The sequence below is a fragment of the Bombus pascuorum genome, chromosome 9, assembly GCF_905332965.1.
Source record: "Bombus pascuorum chromosome 9, iyBomPasc1.1, whole genome shotgun sequence".
In the NCBI taxonomy this organism is placed as follows: Eukaryota; Metazoa; Arthropoda; class Insecta; order Hymenoptera; family Apidae; genus Bombus; species Bombus pascuorum.
The window spans coordinates 11,055,838-11,072,131 of NC_083496.1; the positions used below are offsets into that span (position 1 = coordinate 11,055,838).

The 16,294-nt window shown below is 38.5% G+C and overlaps 1 protein-coding gene across 1 annotated transcript in view; it reads left to right on the plus strand.

The window, feature by feature from the left end:
- The first annotated feature begins 2,792 nt into the window (after positions 1-2,792).
- The window catches only part of LOC132910485 (glutamate receptor ionotropic, kainate 2), a 204,770-nt gene continuing 191,268 nt past the window's right edge, over positions 2,793-16,294 (plus strand). Inside the window, exons 1-2 of the mRNA XM_060966221.1 lie at positions 2,793-2,958; positions 7,229-7,384. Coding sequence (XP_060822204.1) covers positions 2,886-2,958; positions 7,229-7,384 — 229 coding nt within the window. The 5' untranslated portion in view covers positions 2,793-2,885. The remainder of the gene's footprint in view (positions 2,959-7,228; positions 7,385-16,294) is intronic.

The window sequence follows — 16,294 nt, forward strand, 5'->3', positions numbered from 1 at the left end:
ATTGTAATTTTCAAATTTATGATAACGATTTGTCGACTTTCGGAAATTGGGCAATTGCCGGGGCGCGCGTATATCATTGACCGTTCGTTGCTCGTCTATGCATTGAAAATTTACGAATGTGCCCCAGTGAACGAGTCACGCCATTTACGATGAATGCCACTCCACCATGCTGGCGAAGAATCAGAGAAGAAAATGATAAATTATGCAGAAAGAGAATTATTGGCTGCCAAGACGAGAAAATTGGTCGGCGATGAGTGTCTTGGAGCACTCGTAGTTGAATACTTGATTCCGTGCCGACGAGTCCGCGGGACTTTAAATTTTCACTTCTTAATTTTACGTGTTTGCACGCGTACTCGATCTACGTTCACTAAAAACCTACCATTTCGAGTAACATAGCGTACGATGGGTTCGATTTGTTTTGATATGCAGGAAGTGATACAAATGGAATGTACTTCAGATGAAAAAAAGAAATCGAAAATATGGAATAAAAGCTTTTACATCTTTGTTCTGAGATCTTTTTTGGATAGTTTTAGGATCGTACTTTTTTATATCTATGAGAAAAGTTATGTTTTATTAAATATTAATATCATCTATTAGATATAGAACGTAATGGGAAATACACAGCGAAAGGGAATATTCGTGAACGATAAATTTTATTAGAAATTCTTAAAAATGTTCGCCATTCTATTACATTCTGGTTTCCGTATTAACTTTTTACGAAATGATTTTTTCTATAAGGTAATAAAATTTATCGTGCGTCAATATCTTATTTCATTGTCTGTTCTCCATTACAATGAACAGAGATATATGTAGAGACATTAATTTACAGCAAGAATCATCAAACTAAGATGTAATTAAATGGATACATTTTTGAAAATAAGGCTTCGAATGATTTTATTTGATTTTGTCGACTTATATTCTCATGTAGAATCATCTCCTCCGTATTATTTACGCAAAGGATGAATTTCCCTTTGCTCGAAATCTAAGTGCAATATACATAATTTACTCAGCTCACTTTGACAGACTTTTCTGCACACGCAGCGTCACTGCGGATGTGCTTATACGTATTGACTACGAGATTATTTGCACTTGATTTACTTGTCAATATTTATCAAGCTATCTCGGTCACGAGAAATCGTAGTTCACTCCACTGCAATATTCAACGTGCTATAATAATTCTCAATTTTGCAGTTCTTACTTGCAAGATATGAATCATACTTTATCCATTGAAACAAATTACACGTCAAAGTCTGTAACTCTAAGCGCTTAAGAACGCGTTAAATTCGTTGCGCTATTTCGTTTGCAATCTCGTGCAGATGGTTTCGTGCAGATCGATAGCGCGAGTATCAAACAAAAACAAAAACTCGTGCGAAAAAAATCCAATCCACGATTTTGACTTACTGTATCTTTTTTTTTCGTTTCGTTTGTTTCGCGTTACATTCACCCTGTTATAGATCACGTTCGTTTTTCTGTTTATGGAGGATCTCCGATCAGCGGGGATAGTCGCGGAACCGGTCACGGATTGAAAATCATTTTTTGGAAAAGGGAGATCCACCTGGAAAAGTGTAGACTGTGCAAATAGAAAAAATCACCGCGAGGATCTGGTAAATACCAGCAGGAAAGTTCATCCACAGGTCGAATTTAATGAAAAAAAAATTTTTTTCCCACCGTGCCCACATGAAATTTCAACGCCGCGCCGCCAGATTCTGCTCACATTCACCGGGTTTTATTTTCTTTATTTTCTTCGGCTGTTGCGTTACGATGCCATAGTTTTCTCGTCTGCCACGCTGGAAAAACCTGTACACGTACCTATACATTGTTGTAACCGCGCGTCCACATTGTATACTCGCGAGAACAGCCTCGAGCTGAAGCTTAGAAAAAAGCGCGCCAGTCGTTGCTTTTATTTTCCACTGGGTTTATTCCGCGCTGTTTTACTTATTCTTCGACATCGTCGCGTCTTGCTGGCTGCTGCTCTGTGACACCGATTTTTTTTTTTAAGTCCGTCGTGTAGGACGATGAAAGGCATGCTCTTCAGTGGTACGGCTTTTAGAAAATTGTATACTTCCATGGACACGTGATTCACTAGATTCAATTTATACGGTACATATAACATTCTTCTATTTAATTATTTTCTCCTATTTACTAAATGAAATTGTGATATATGGTACAAAATTGTTGGATTAATAGGAATTTAATGATAGTTTTATGAATGTAAAAGTAAATTAACTTTCTATAGTGTGCCCATCTGTTTTACTTTGTTACTATTTGAATTTTGTATAAACAATTTTCCATACAATTATTGCGCAGTCAATAGTAAATTGTTTTACTAATTCTCAGATTTTCGAATTTCTGTAGTTCTAAGATTTTTATGCAATTATAGAGAATTTGGCGGTGCAAAATTGCACAGAATTTACGTAATATGAAAAAAAATGTATAAAGTTCAAAGTAATTACGCTTTAGAATATTTCGTAGTATCGAAGTATGGCGATCGACAAAACGTTGACAAACGATCGATAAAAGCTTCAACCCTATCAAACATCGAATCACACCATTACTTCATTATTCGCTGTCCTCTTTTCCGTTCGATGACAACAGGCCGAACGGGCTCGGTATCGACTTCTAATCCGTGGCACGCTGGTCGTTACGATGTCATCGAAGGGAACGCGAACCCTCGCTGTCTTTCTCCGCGCCAGAGGATATATTCTAGGGCCGGACGCGAAGGTTTTGCGTACTGCATTTTAATGAACTCACCATCCCATCTTGTTTTCCAGCGGTGTGAGTCTCTCCGCCAGAAGGGAGGCGCAGGCTCCCGTGGGGGGCGCAGGGGGAGGCGGTGGCGTCGGAGGCGAAGGGGGGAGAGGCGGTGGGGCGGACCGGAACCGGAAATGGCTGCGAGGTGGCTCCTGCTGGCGCTCCTCGCCGCCCACGCCGCGGCTCTTCCTGATATCATTAGGATAGGTGAGTATCTTTCCAGTCTCCCTTCTCGAGTTAAAAGGCTCTACCTCTCTCGCCCTTTTTCTCTCTGCTCTAGACTCTTTTTCTTTTTCGTTCTTTCTTTTTCCCTTAGCGTTTTCTACCCCGTTTTTCTCGTTCGTTTCATTTTCGCCGACCATTTCACCCCCTGGGCCACGCGGCAAACGACACCACAGCGACGAAATTGTAATCGATACGTCCCTTTACCGAAAGCGTAGGAATTTCGGAAGCCTGACAAGGATTTAGAATCGCGATTACACGGTGAATTAAAGGGACGATCGCGTAATCCGTTAAGCAGAACGTCGCTGCGATTAACGCAGATGATCGGGTAATATGATTTGAGAGGAATTAAATAGATAGGGTGCTCCGGAATTTTATTGAAACTGAGCCTTGTGCAAATCCAACGATGCAACTTGGTCGGTAAATTCTTTTATTTTTACACTTTGTTTTATACATTATGTTCCTAAAGTCATGTAACCCCCTATCGACTGCTTGTTCCTGTCCAGTTGTGAATTAAATTACTTAAATAGGTGAATTCATTGGGTAAATTCATTATATTCGACGAGACTTTAAGCCGGACTTTCTCGAAAGCGAGGTCTTCAACCCTATTTTCTGACTTTCGAATTTCGTTTCATTTTAGACTTCGCTTGTACTACAAATTTGCAATCACGATATATTTTGTTTTTTCACTTCCTCTATATCTGGAAAATTTCTTGCGTATTATTCGGGACTAGTATCACGATACGAAAGATTAATAGTATCGCAGGGAAAAACGTGGTCTCGCTTCTAAATGTCGCGCAAGTAGAAACACTCGTGCATAGTCAGACAAGCAGAATCACGAACGTTCTCGGAATGCAGAGACTGTGAATAACGCTGTACGCGTGATGTCCGCGTTAAAGTGATAGGTCATGATCACCTTGTGATTCCAGCGAACAATAGTGTCTGCTAGAAGTTTAACGTTGCAATCTAACGTTGCAATGAAACCATCGTGCTGACGTTATGCAACTTATTGTCGATGAATACGTATAGCTGATACGTATGAATACGTATTGTGTAGCTCTATACGAAACTTCCTCTATGTGTTTTTACTTTCCGTTTATTTGTTTATCACTGTGTCAGATTTATTTTTTAGTAAACATCCATCGTTCGTTAGAAATCGATATTCACACAAGATATATTTATATAGAACACAAAACGAACAATTGAATGCATTAAGACCGCACGACAGTTTTCCATATTTGACAAGAGCACTTGCAAGTCTGAACGTATATCGGACAAAGGTCGTACACTATTGGCAACAGATATTAGATTTACGTGTTGCGTTTATTAGAGAGCTTCATTTCTTTTTATATTTGGTATTTTACATTCTAAGGTAATATAATTAATTTTCCACGCCATGATACAAAAAGTCTTGGTTACGAGGAATAAAATGGATCATAAAAGGAATAAAATAGAGACCAAACGAAAGGAAGCGTTAATCTTGGCGGTCGTAAATCTCGGTCGATTTGGCTCACCACGGCACGGCGTCAAGATAAAGCTTAGGCTAGTCGTAAAACCTTGATCTTCTAGTGGAACTAGTTATTGTTAGATAGGTATATATATACCGATTCGTCGAGGCTCATCAACGAGCGAATTGTTCCGATGAGGAGCGTTTAATCGCACGACGATGGAGTTATGATCCGGCATAAAAAGAACGCCGATACCATCGATCTACGTAAAAACGAGTCTCACTCGAAACTTTATCTCAACCGGCCGATTGGTACTAGAGTGCGCGTGTGTGACTGTACTCTGAGCCCAGTTGCACTTCGATTTGCCCTTTCTCTGCCATTTTTCCTGATAAACCATCGCCGTTTCGCCGAATTAATAGGGCTTGAATATTCATTGATTGTTAATGAATTATTTCGCGTTGGCCCCTCGCGCTCGACAACTCTCGACTGCGAAACAAAAACGGCAAATTGATACCGCTTCGATACTCCGCGCTAACCGTATATCCGGCTAACGTTATACACAAAACACCGCGCTGCCGGTTTAATTACTCGCGCGAGAAATTTCCGGCAGGTCGTAGTGAATAGCCGCGGAACAAGACTAGCTTTAATTTCGCCGTTGCGACTGGCTAAAACCGTTGCGAAATTATTGGTAATTAAAAAAGAGACATTGACTCACACTTTGCTCTCGATCCGCACTGCCGAGCGTAAGCAAAGATTATAGCACAGAGACATGGTAAGTAAATTTGTCTTGATTTTCTGGTGTTAGTATCGCTTTATAGTTAAACAAGAGAATTCTAATATGGGATTAACGTACAATATAGTGTAGGATTTTATTATTTATTTATTTAAAATGGATTAAACAGGAAACGACGGTTATTTAATGTGAACTGAATACAGTAATGCGCTATAACTAAGATAATTAAATAGTTCATTTACAACTCCTTACAACTCTTTCACGCGGACCATCCTTCTCGACAACGCTGATAACACTCTGACTTCTCAACTCGCATTGACTGTTAATTCGTCTTTCTCCCTTAAGCATCCCTTTGTCTTTTCTCATAGCCCTACCACGTATGTGTTCCGCAACCTGTAGACCTTTTTTCCGCGTAACTATTCGACTGAAGGCCAATGACACATTGATGGGCCTGTCAGCACTTAGACTTTCTCGCGACATTGTTTATGGTTCAGCCGATATTTCTTAGGCCATTTGTCCACGATACTACAATAGTGAATGTTAAAACTATGATTCATCCTTCCATGTAGTCACATTATAATGAAAAAACATCATGATGAATGCATCAAAACGCGAACTTATTTGACGACCTAACAGATTCTGAAGATTATTTGCATTTTAGTCTCTAGATGTTTTACTATCAAGACGACAGTTTATCAGAATCTACTTTAACTGTAGCTTTACTTAAAATTGCGGTACTACTTTTATTAGAGTCTCTTACTTTTTTATGAGAACACAGTACTCGAACTATGTCCCATCTTAAAGTTAATCGACGGCCGACCTTTAACGAGAGACGTAAATCTATCGCGTAAATTCTATAAATTGTAGAGTCAGGTTGGCGCAGCTGGTTTGCTAAGTTACTTTACGACGCGCACGAGATTAAAATCAATTTATGGCGCCAATTCCTTCCTCCTATCGCGTAGAATTCGGCCAGGATTGAACTTGTTCGACGTTTACGCGGTCGAACAAGAATCTCGAGGTTTTCTTATTCGCCGAACGCTTAACGCCGCGTGAATTATTCATCGGCAATATTCTTTTCCTTTCTCGGACGCAAGTATCGTGCGTTATTAAATAACCGTCGTCGAAAAGATCCTTCTTCCCATAGTTGGACTTTCTCGAACAAATCATAATTTCAAAGCGAGGTATCGAGGTATTCTTAAATTTCTAATTCTCATTGTGATCATATAGTACCAACCGCTCTAACTTCGTTCTTCAACCTTTATCCTTTTCATTTTATCTTCCCGTTCTTTCCTTTTTTTACCTCTTTTTTCTGGCCTACTTTCGTTTTATCTGCCCTCTTACGTTCATTGCATATTAACGTCGCGAGAACTGTGCGGCCGTTCTCTTGTTGGCAACTCGAATTCGCTGCATTCTCCCTGAAAGGTAGCTGCCTTCCCGGTCGAAATCGAGGATTGCGGTGTTCTGGAACGACTGAAGCGATCAGTCTGAAATTTCTAGAGAAAGTTTAACTTACCACATGGGTAATTCATTATAATCTCTCAATCCTATCGATCCGTGTTCAACGAACTGAAGTAGGGATATTTCGCATGAAACTCTACTAATTAAAAATGTACCAGCAAAAAGATTAGATAGAAAATGCAAAGAGACGAATCCGATTAGACCGACGAGCTACAGCGACACTGCTATCGGTTAAACTTTGTATTTGGTTTAACTTTGCTCTAATATCAAGTTTTCGATCGAATTGCACCAAAGTATTCAGTTCTATATGGATGATAGTGTACGTGTAAAGCTACAAGATATTGGGTAGATTACAGAATAGAAAATGCAGAAAATCTGTTGTTCGTCGTGGAAAGGCAAAGGGGATAAATATTTAATATTTGAAAGGTGCGCGTACGCGGAAGATAAAGTTCTCGATTGCATTATTTTCCCACAGGTGGGACAATCGGCCGATGTTGCGGATAGATAAATAAAATGAAGAAGATACACGCGGTTGGTCGGAGGAGAATAAGAAATACCACTCTCACGCTTCGCTCCCGTCAAAGTAGCGCTTTAATATGGATGTGTGATTTCCCAGGTGGGCTGTTTCATCCGTCGGACGACAAGCAAGAAGTGGCCTTTCGTTATGCCGTGGAAAAGATCAACGCCAACCGAGATATCCTGCCCAAGTCCCGTCTCAGCGCCCAGATTGAGCAGATAAAACCGCAGGACAGTTTTCACGCTTCGAAGCGAGGTGAGTCTGTTGTTCCATTCCGAGCGTTTGTCCATCCTACGATTAAACTCGGCCGTTTCCTCTGTAAATGTCGCGGTTTTCTCGTATACTCGACCGATCTTGTACCTGTTTTCCCCGGTGACATCATTCCAGTATCAAAGCGCTTTCAATTTCGGCTCGGGTAAACAGGTCTGCGGAGATTATCTGATCATTGCAGTCACGTTCTACTTCCGACCCCATGCGCCCTGTTTTCACCGTTGCACAGTTGCGTCGTTTAATTTCGGGGAATTACTGGTCGAAAATGAAACAGCGTTGCGGTTGCTTAGGGAAGTTAGTGTTGGTAATGTGGGGCAATGGGATTTCATTGAGGGGGTGAAGAATATGTAGGAATAGAAGTTGAGAAACAATATCGATCAATACGTGAAGTGGAAAATAGAACACAGCGACGATGTTACAAATATTTTTCTAAATTGACTTTGGGATTTACGTTTATTTTTCTTCTTTTCCTTTTGTAATAATAAATGACAATAAATGTGTTCATAAAATATAATTCATAGATTTGTTTAATAAATTCGCAACGGTAAATTTGTTCGTAATAAATTAAATTTGTGGAAGTAAGTCGGTTGTTTTTTCTATAAGTTGTATTAATGACGTAATTAGGTAACATAGTCGATAAATTTGCAAAATAATCAGGTAAGTAAGTAATAGTTGAAATAGAGCAAAAAATGAATGAATCGTCAAATAGTCGTTAGGTGGAATGAGGACTGGAGTTTTCGTTATCGTTAGTCGAATATACGCACTGCAGAGTTAAACAGCAGAGTTCTTGAGCTACTTTGATTCTTCAATGCTAGTTAAAGTTTAATCAGGTAACGTGGTAATTACCTCCTTAATGGGTATCTTCTTGCTTGACATCTTATAACGTTGTCAAACTGTAGACTAATCGAATTTTTGTATCTTTATCGGCGAATCAAAGATCTATGTTTCAGAAGAATTATACTCCGCTGTACATGTGTTGCAAATTACAAGGAAACTTGATTTCCTTCTTCTTTGTTGGCTCGTACACGCGTAGTTATATAGATCAGTTGAAATTATCCATGATGTACTTCCGAAGACTTTCCCCAACAGGAAACACCATGAAGATAATCCAACTTCTATAGAATTTTCCTGTGGTCGCCGCCTGTTTCGTGAGCTACCTGGAATCTGCGCCAACTATTTTCAGAGTTCACGCCCCGCTCTGGCATGGAAAATAGAGTTGTATTTCCGCGTTGCAGATCTTTCGTGCCAGTTTGCATCTGACTCTCGTCAATGTTGCGTGTCCCGCGCAAGGAAACTTTCTTAACAATGTTATCCTCCTGCATATTATTTTCCGTAGTTGATACGTTCCGTAACTCCTTTATTTTCCTCGTCTTTTGTCTGTTCTTTGCGTTCCGAAGATTACGAACTTCTAGAAGATTAAGAAATAAATTTTGGAGCTGAAGAATTTTAAACATTAAACATGAATTTTGGGCCTGAAACTAAGCTGCTTTCTGTAGTTAAAACATTTTATCTAGTATTTTTACTTTTCGAGGTACGTTGATATATTTCAAGTTGCCAATGTTTTTTTCTTTTCAGTATGAAAAGTTCCTTAAGCTGTTACGAAATAATGATTAAATAAGTTAGAGTGTGCAAAGAAAAACAAAGATGCTATAAATAAAATAAGTTTTATGCAGTTTCGAAACGAGAAAGACGGTAAAGAGAGAAAGGTTCCAGAACCACAATAGAATTAAGCAGTTCAACCAGCTTGATTGTTCAGCGAGGAAAAAGATCCTCTGCTCTATGTAAACGCTGTATATCTGTCGATTCCCATCAATCGAATAACAGTGACTAATTGAAACCAAATATCGTTAATTTCCTTCGATGTTAATTATCCTAGCACGGATCGGCTCGAGGCAATCGCAAAACGAACGTAATTATACGATCGAATGGCTTAGGAATAATTGTTGCCGAAGTGACAAGTGGAAACTCGTCGGAACGCGAAACGTCGGCCGATTATTAATCGGTTACAGAAATGCCACAAAACGCGATAATTATTTTCGCACGCCACAAACAGCCAAACTAATTATCAAATTAAGCCCTTCGATTTATTAAGCCGAATTATGTATTAGCTTTAAACGTACATGGATTACCGTGGTCGTTGGCAACGCGCAAACAGAGCAAGTCATGCGTACACGTTGTAACTCGATGGATAGAGATTTGGCGTCGTTCCACGGGTTCCAGTCGTAAAGGCAATCTCATTGACAAATATCCGTTTGTCGGTGACGCGACGAATTCGCGGTCTGGAAAAACAGGCCGTATACAAGCGATGTGAACCAGTAAACTGAGTTAATGTACGATGACATTCTCTTACAATAGAAAATGATATATGACACGCACTGTCATCGACAAATAAGATAAACAAGTTATTTTTCTAATAAATTTGTGCAATTCTAGTTGCGTTATTATTTTCCGACTTTATGGTTAGAGGTAGATAATCTCTGATACAGAAGTCTCGTTCAGACAGAAAAAAGTAATGAACATCGTGTACTGTCTGCTTTTACATCAAATAACTTTTATTATAACGATGTTTTTTTACATTCAACGTTGTACGAGACTTTCCAACCTTTCTAGTTAAAAAAAAAGAAAAAACACCCTGTAGAGTGACTAGAAGATAAAAATTCTATGAATGGCAAATTTCCATTTACATTTATATAGTGAAAACTAACTTAACTTCTTCCAACGAGGAATATCTATGTCCTATTAAATATACGCACATTATGTATTTATATACCTGTGATATACTTGACACAGAACAAGATGAACATGAAAGAACCCCATCAAGATCTGATTAAACCCTGTCATGTAACCTAAGTAGATCCAATTTATTAGACTTAGTAGATTGACGTTGAAAATGCCGTCGATACCTGTCGTTCACTCTGTTCTTTGAACTTATTATTACCTTCCATTTTTTTACTATGAGATACCGTAAACCAAGGAAAAGTCAGGAGTTTGTATCATGTGGGTAATATAGAAATTAAAGTATTTATTTTAAATATTTTATGGTTAGCATAAAATTACATTGTTTTTTGTTTTGTAAATATCGCAGTGTATAAAATATTTGTCATTCTTTCTCTTTAATATATATTTATTATCTATCAATATTATCCCAATATATAGTATAAGAAGCATTAAGAGTCAGGATTGTACTAGTTGAAACCGTAACACATACTTGTGAAAAACAGCGAAAATCTCGTTAAAAATGTACAACTCGTACTACCTCTAATGTTTCTCTAATTCGCTATAATTTTTAATGAAACTTATTAATTATTTCTAGAGCAGATGTCACATTCCTGTACTAAACCCGTTTTCACGGAGGTTCGAGAGAAAAGTCAATGGTTAAACGTGACTATACTTAAGTACATATTCCCTGTAGATCAACACGGAAAGGGATTTGCGAATTCGTTTGCTTCGGTTGTTCAAATTCGACACGGGTTGATCCGTCACCGGGCAACGAACTTTCTTTCATTTCAACGAGCAGAAAACTCGGATAGTCGTTCAGATGTTCTTCCCTTTACTGTGTTTTTACGATATGACGAAGAAACACGACCGAGTGTCGGCTCCTTTGTTCCGACTCGTACCCTTTTCGCGCGGTTCCACGTAATACAGTTTTATGGGATACGGTTCTCTCTATTCCGGAATTTCTTCGAGATGCTCGTTGCTTTTTCTATCGGAAAACAGCGGCGAGCAGAGAAGGGGCGCCGATGACGGAGACACATGATCCGATTATTCGTGATCGGACTTAAGTAATTGCGATACATAATGCAATAAAGCGCGAATGCCAGCGAAACATTGTAAAAGAAGTTGTCATGATCGAATAGCGAGATTTTAGCGGTATTTAATTTCAGCAACTTTTTCTTGATGAGATTCACAGTTTTACAACTAATTCCATCAGACCAATGTACATGAAATTTCCTAATTTTAAACACAACTGTAAGTTCATACGATTCAATGCATTGTTCCGACGAATAAACTAGTTTCTTTTTCCTAGATTTGTAAGAATTGCTAGTACTAAAATTGAGAAATTCTTGAAACGAAGTCAGTACAGTTTCTTCATTCATAATTTTCTCAAAATATTAAAATTGTCTATAGAAAATGGAATAGAAGACTATGGAGTTCTATGGAATAGAAAACGTCTGTAACTTCCTCCAAATGCTTTTCTGTGCATTCATAGGATGAATTAAATTCCAAAAGGTTTTGTATAATACACCGAACACATTCGACGAAATTTTCTATGGTAAATGTTTAAATATTTTCCTGATTCACTATAGACAAATCCAACAAAATAATAGTCATTAAAAGGAAAAGTATCGTTTTACTTTAAAAGCGTCAAACTCGCCACGTCATAGCTACCGGCAAAGTAGATAGACTCATCGAAAGTAGATTTATGTAACTCGACAAGATGGAATGGTTCCCTTGTTGACGCAATTCATTCTGTTCTCGTTCAGCCAATTTTCCAAAACCTTGCACAGAGACGAAAAGTTGGTAACAGGGGATCGTGGGAACAACGAGTTGCTAGCGGGTCGTGTCATGGCTAGAAGCTGCTCTTCTAATTTCACCGTAACTTTTAAGGTTTCTTTCCCTTGCCGGCGCATAGTTGCCAAAGTTCGGCCAACATATTGGACCGCTGAGAAGTTCCCAACGCTCACGGCGATTTCGGTTAGCATGCTCTTTTCCCGTCTGGAACTGTACACTGTCCAATTAAGCATAATGGAAGGAAAACATTGTTCTCAGACGCGGTTTCACCGTTACACAAGAACCCGCGAGGACGATAACGCGAGTCTTCCAACTTTACGATAGCGTCCCCAAGAATGGCATTTCTACGGCAGAATTGCTTCTCTTCGTTAACTTTCCACAACATATTACTAGTTCTTCCTTTTTTCTTCACTAACCGAGTTTAATTAAATTAAATCCGGCCACAAGTGTTTATATTGTACGCGATGTTTCATTAAACGATTGAAAATCAGCGATTGAAATCAATCAACGTGTATACAGCATGTCTCATTAGACGATTTAACTTTAAAGGCAATTAACTCTCGACTTATTCCAAAAGATATTTCAAGTAACACTTACACTACCGCTATTATGATAAATAGAGACGTTCAACAAAGATAAGATTCGAACAACAATGAATGAAAGTTCTTGAATACTGTAGCGAGACACAATTATTGTAATTCAAAAAAATTATCTTTAAAATGTTAGAGGCGCGTCCACCTTGGTAAGATTTGTGAACGTCATAACAAAATAATACATGAAATATTTCTTGAAATGACGAATATTTTAGTAATATTTCAGACACTCTGTATAGAGTGGTCAAGTTAGTAGATTAAAAAATAAAGAAACACAGGTGACGAAAATTACCGTACCACTGGTCAATTTTTAGAGGTCAGCTCGGTAAAATGAGCGATGGCGTATAACGCGATCGCGTAAACGCAATTTCGCTGATCAGCTTTATCGGAACGATCGCGGAATTAGCCGAGTTTTCGGCGTAGTTTAATTAAAACATAACAGCTCTCAAACAATTTCCTCTCCGCAAATCAAAGTTTACAGCGTTTACGAGCGCACCCAAGGTACGTCATTAAATTACCATCATCGTGTATGCTTGTTTATATCGTCAAAAAGAGGAAATTAATCCCGATAACGCGTATGTAGATACAAATATAAACGCGTAACAGTAATAATCAGAGGAGAAACAGAAAGGAAAACGTGAGCGTAATCAAAAATACGATACGAATAACGACGCGGGATCGAAATAATCAAGCGATAAATCCTACTGGGTGAAATCAGTCAGGAGGAAAGAATTATCGTTCGCCGACTGACGATAATCCCGATGTTTCGAGCTTGTACGATGGTCCGTGCGTGTAATTCCGTCCCGTACGAAACACCGTTTCGAACATTTACTCTGTCGTTTATATTATTCTCCATTAACAGCTCGTCGATTTGTGGGCGACGATTAAACGCGGCCACGACCAATCCCGTGAGTAATTACATGCTAGCCAGGTGGCATACGTCGTACTCATTAGCAGCAATGCAAACGGCACGACCACACCAACGCGGTGCGGCTGCGCAGCAAAGAATGTGGTTTCGATGTGACGATTTGTTCATACCATGGTCTTTTCAATTTGATCGTAGATGATGGGTGAACGTAGGATATGGAAGAAAGCTTGCGAGCTATAGAGATTTTGTTTTATTAAAAGGTATTTCTAATATAGAATATACTGACGGTTAAACACTTCAGGAGTCCACTTAACGAGAATCCAATAATTCTCTCCACTATCTACAGTTATTCGATCACTTAACAGTTTCACATCCAAATAATAGGTTGAATAGTTTATATAACAGAAGTGTCTATAATATCTCGTTATCGTAATCGATAGTAGTTTATTTAATCCAACACCAAAGAAATTCGGAACAGAGAAAACTCGCGTAACTAGGATAAGGTTCAAGCTGTCGAAGTTCTCATCGCCGTGAACAGGGATAACAGGAGATAAAAAACGGGGGAGGGGGAGTAGAAAAGTAGCGAGGTAACAGCTAACATGAATAATGTAAACGCTTTTCACGATAGCGAAATACTTTTTATTCCCTTGGACATAAGGCCGGTATCTCGGTACGCTTGACACGGTGGGTGGACAAAAATGAGGAGAGAAAAAAAAAAACTAAGGTTGAAAGAGAAGATAAAAATAGAGAGAGCAACCTTTAAGAGGCGCGAGTTGCGTGTAGCAGGAAGTCTGTTGTTGCCGGAAATTGTCAGAGACGCTTTCAGTCCCGACCACAAGGGATAACTGAGCTTCTAACGGAGATTCGATTTTCTCGTAGAACAACGGCAGCCCTAGTTGCTTCTGAATATGCCACTATCGTGTCAGATGATTGTGAGTACGGCTAATAAGCAAAGTTTGAACAGAGTGCTTAGCCTGACCTCAACGAACAACTCCACGAACATTGTGCCGCGAAGTTGCACTGGCTAAAATAAAAATACTTGTGAAGATGTTACGGTAAAAACAATCGGAAATTGTTTAAAAGTTGAGATTCGGTAAAAGCAACAAGATTTAGGCGGAACATCCGTTAATTATAAGCACATTACGGCCAAGTCACTTAACAAATACAGTTTCTCACAAAAGTATTCATACAATTCATATATGAGGCCATGTTTATTAAAGTAAAATGTTGACAAATTTCACCGTACAATTAGCATGTTTTATTCCAAAGCGAGTAAGAATGAATTTATTATTGCTTTGTATATTGAGTAATAGGGAATACATATATTGTACGTTCACGTTTTATTTAAACAGGAAGTCTTTTGCTCTTTGCAACATAACCGAATTATATGTTTATGGCGTATATTTCAGAAGAAACACTGAAAGTATGATTATACATAATATAAATTGTCATAAATATTTCTGTCGTAATTCATCTACGCAATAGAAGAAGAAACCATACTCGCGTGTAAATATTGTAACGAATTAAGGGAACACGAGGAACCTTGGAAAGTGTGTGCTATTCGATTAAATCATGACGTAAGCAAGTTCTTATTAAAATGTTGCTACAGTCACGGAGTAGCGACTTTTAGTTCAGATGCACCACAGAAGTGAGGCCCTTAACCGCCATAATTCGCTTTTCATGCGATTACGTGACGTGTGAACGCGAATTAGAGTTACGCGCAGCGGTAATTACGGCTTTGAGCTTTTCAATTACATCGCCGACACAACCCCACCTGGAAACGCTGTATGATTCAAGAAATAATTAAACGGCTTCTTTTCTTGTAATCCTCGAAATCGTTCTTATGCTCACCTTTCCAGTTATTTCAAATCGTCTGCTGTTTAATCTCTTGCTTTCACATTCGCTAGACTTTCGTTCGTATCGTTTCATTTCTCATTCGTTACTTCTTCATAAATGTTTGCATTGTACACGTAATCGAGGAATTTATTATCCTACAACTTTCGAATTGAATTATAATTTCTGAATATTTGGCACAGAAAGAGATGAAAAATTTTCAGACTTTATTAATCTCAACTCTACATAAAATTTGTATTTCCTGAATTTTCCAATTTAATTAGTTGTGTTAAAGTGTAACTATCTATGCATTTATGATAAAGATCGCAATCAAATTTAATGAAAAAGCGGATTTGAGTTTTCATAGTATATGCGTTTGACAAGGTAATGAATTTCAAAATTGCTCATATACGAAAAATAGAAAATGTGACATGTCTTTCCACCGTGGCCATCACATTTAAAAGGTGAAACAAATCTATACGAAGACTATATTAGTAGAAATACAATGCATGTACAGTATAGACACCCGAATTAAATTTAATTAATAGATTATTGCTAATCTATAAAATAAATTTACACAAATTTTTACGAACATATACACATCAATATTAATCATTTCATAATTCCGTAAATTCTGCAGAAAATAATTCACGGATCTCAACCTGGAATTTCCTAAAATCGTGCTTCAGCTGTGTTAAGATATCACGTTTATCCGACGAACGATAACGCGCCAGAGAGATGACAATATCGTGTAGAATTAAACATTCAACGTTTAAATATTTGTACAATCTCCATAGCCCTGATTCGGGCAGAGATTCGCGCTTTTCGTTGTTGCGTGTGATTTACAAAACGTGTTACGAGTCGATGACGCGTGAGTGTTTAGCGTATAGCCGGAAGCTGTTTGCAACCAAACACATGGGACTGATCCATAGTTGCCGCGATTTTGCGCCGGAATAAATTGGGATCGAATTTCCCCGAGACTCGTGTATACGCGGAATTCAATGAACTAGATAAACATGAGAAAAGAAGGGTTGTTGCTTGAAATTTGAGCGGAAAAGAAACAATTACCCACGAGCATGACTACCAAAG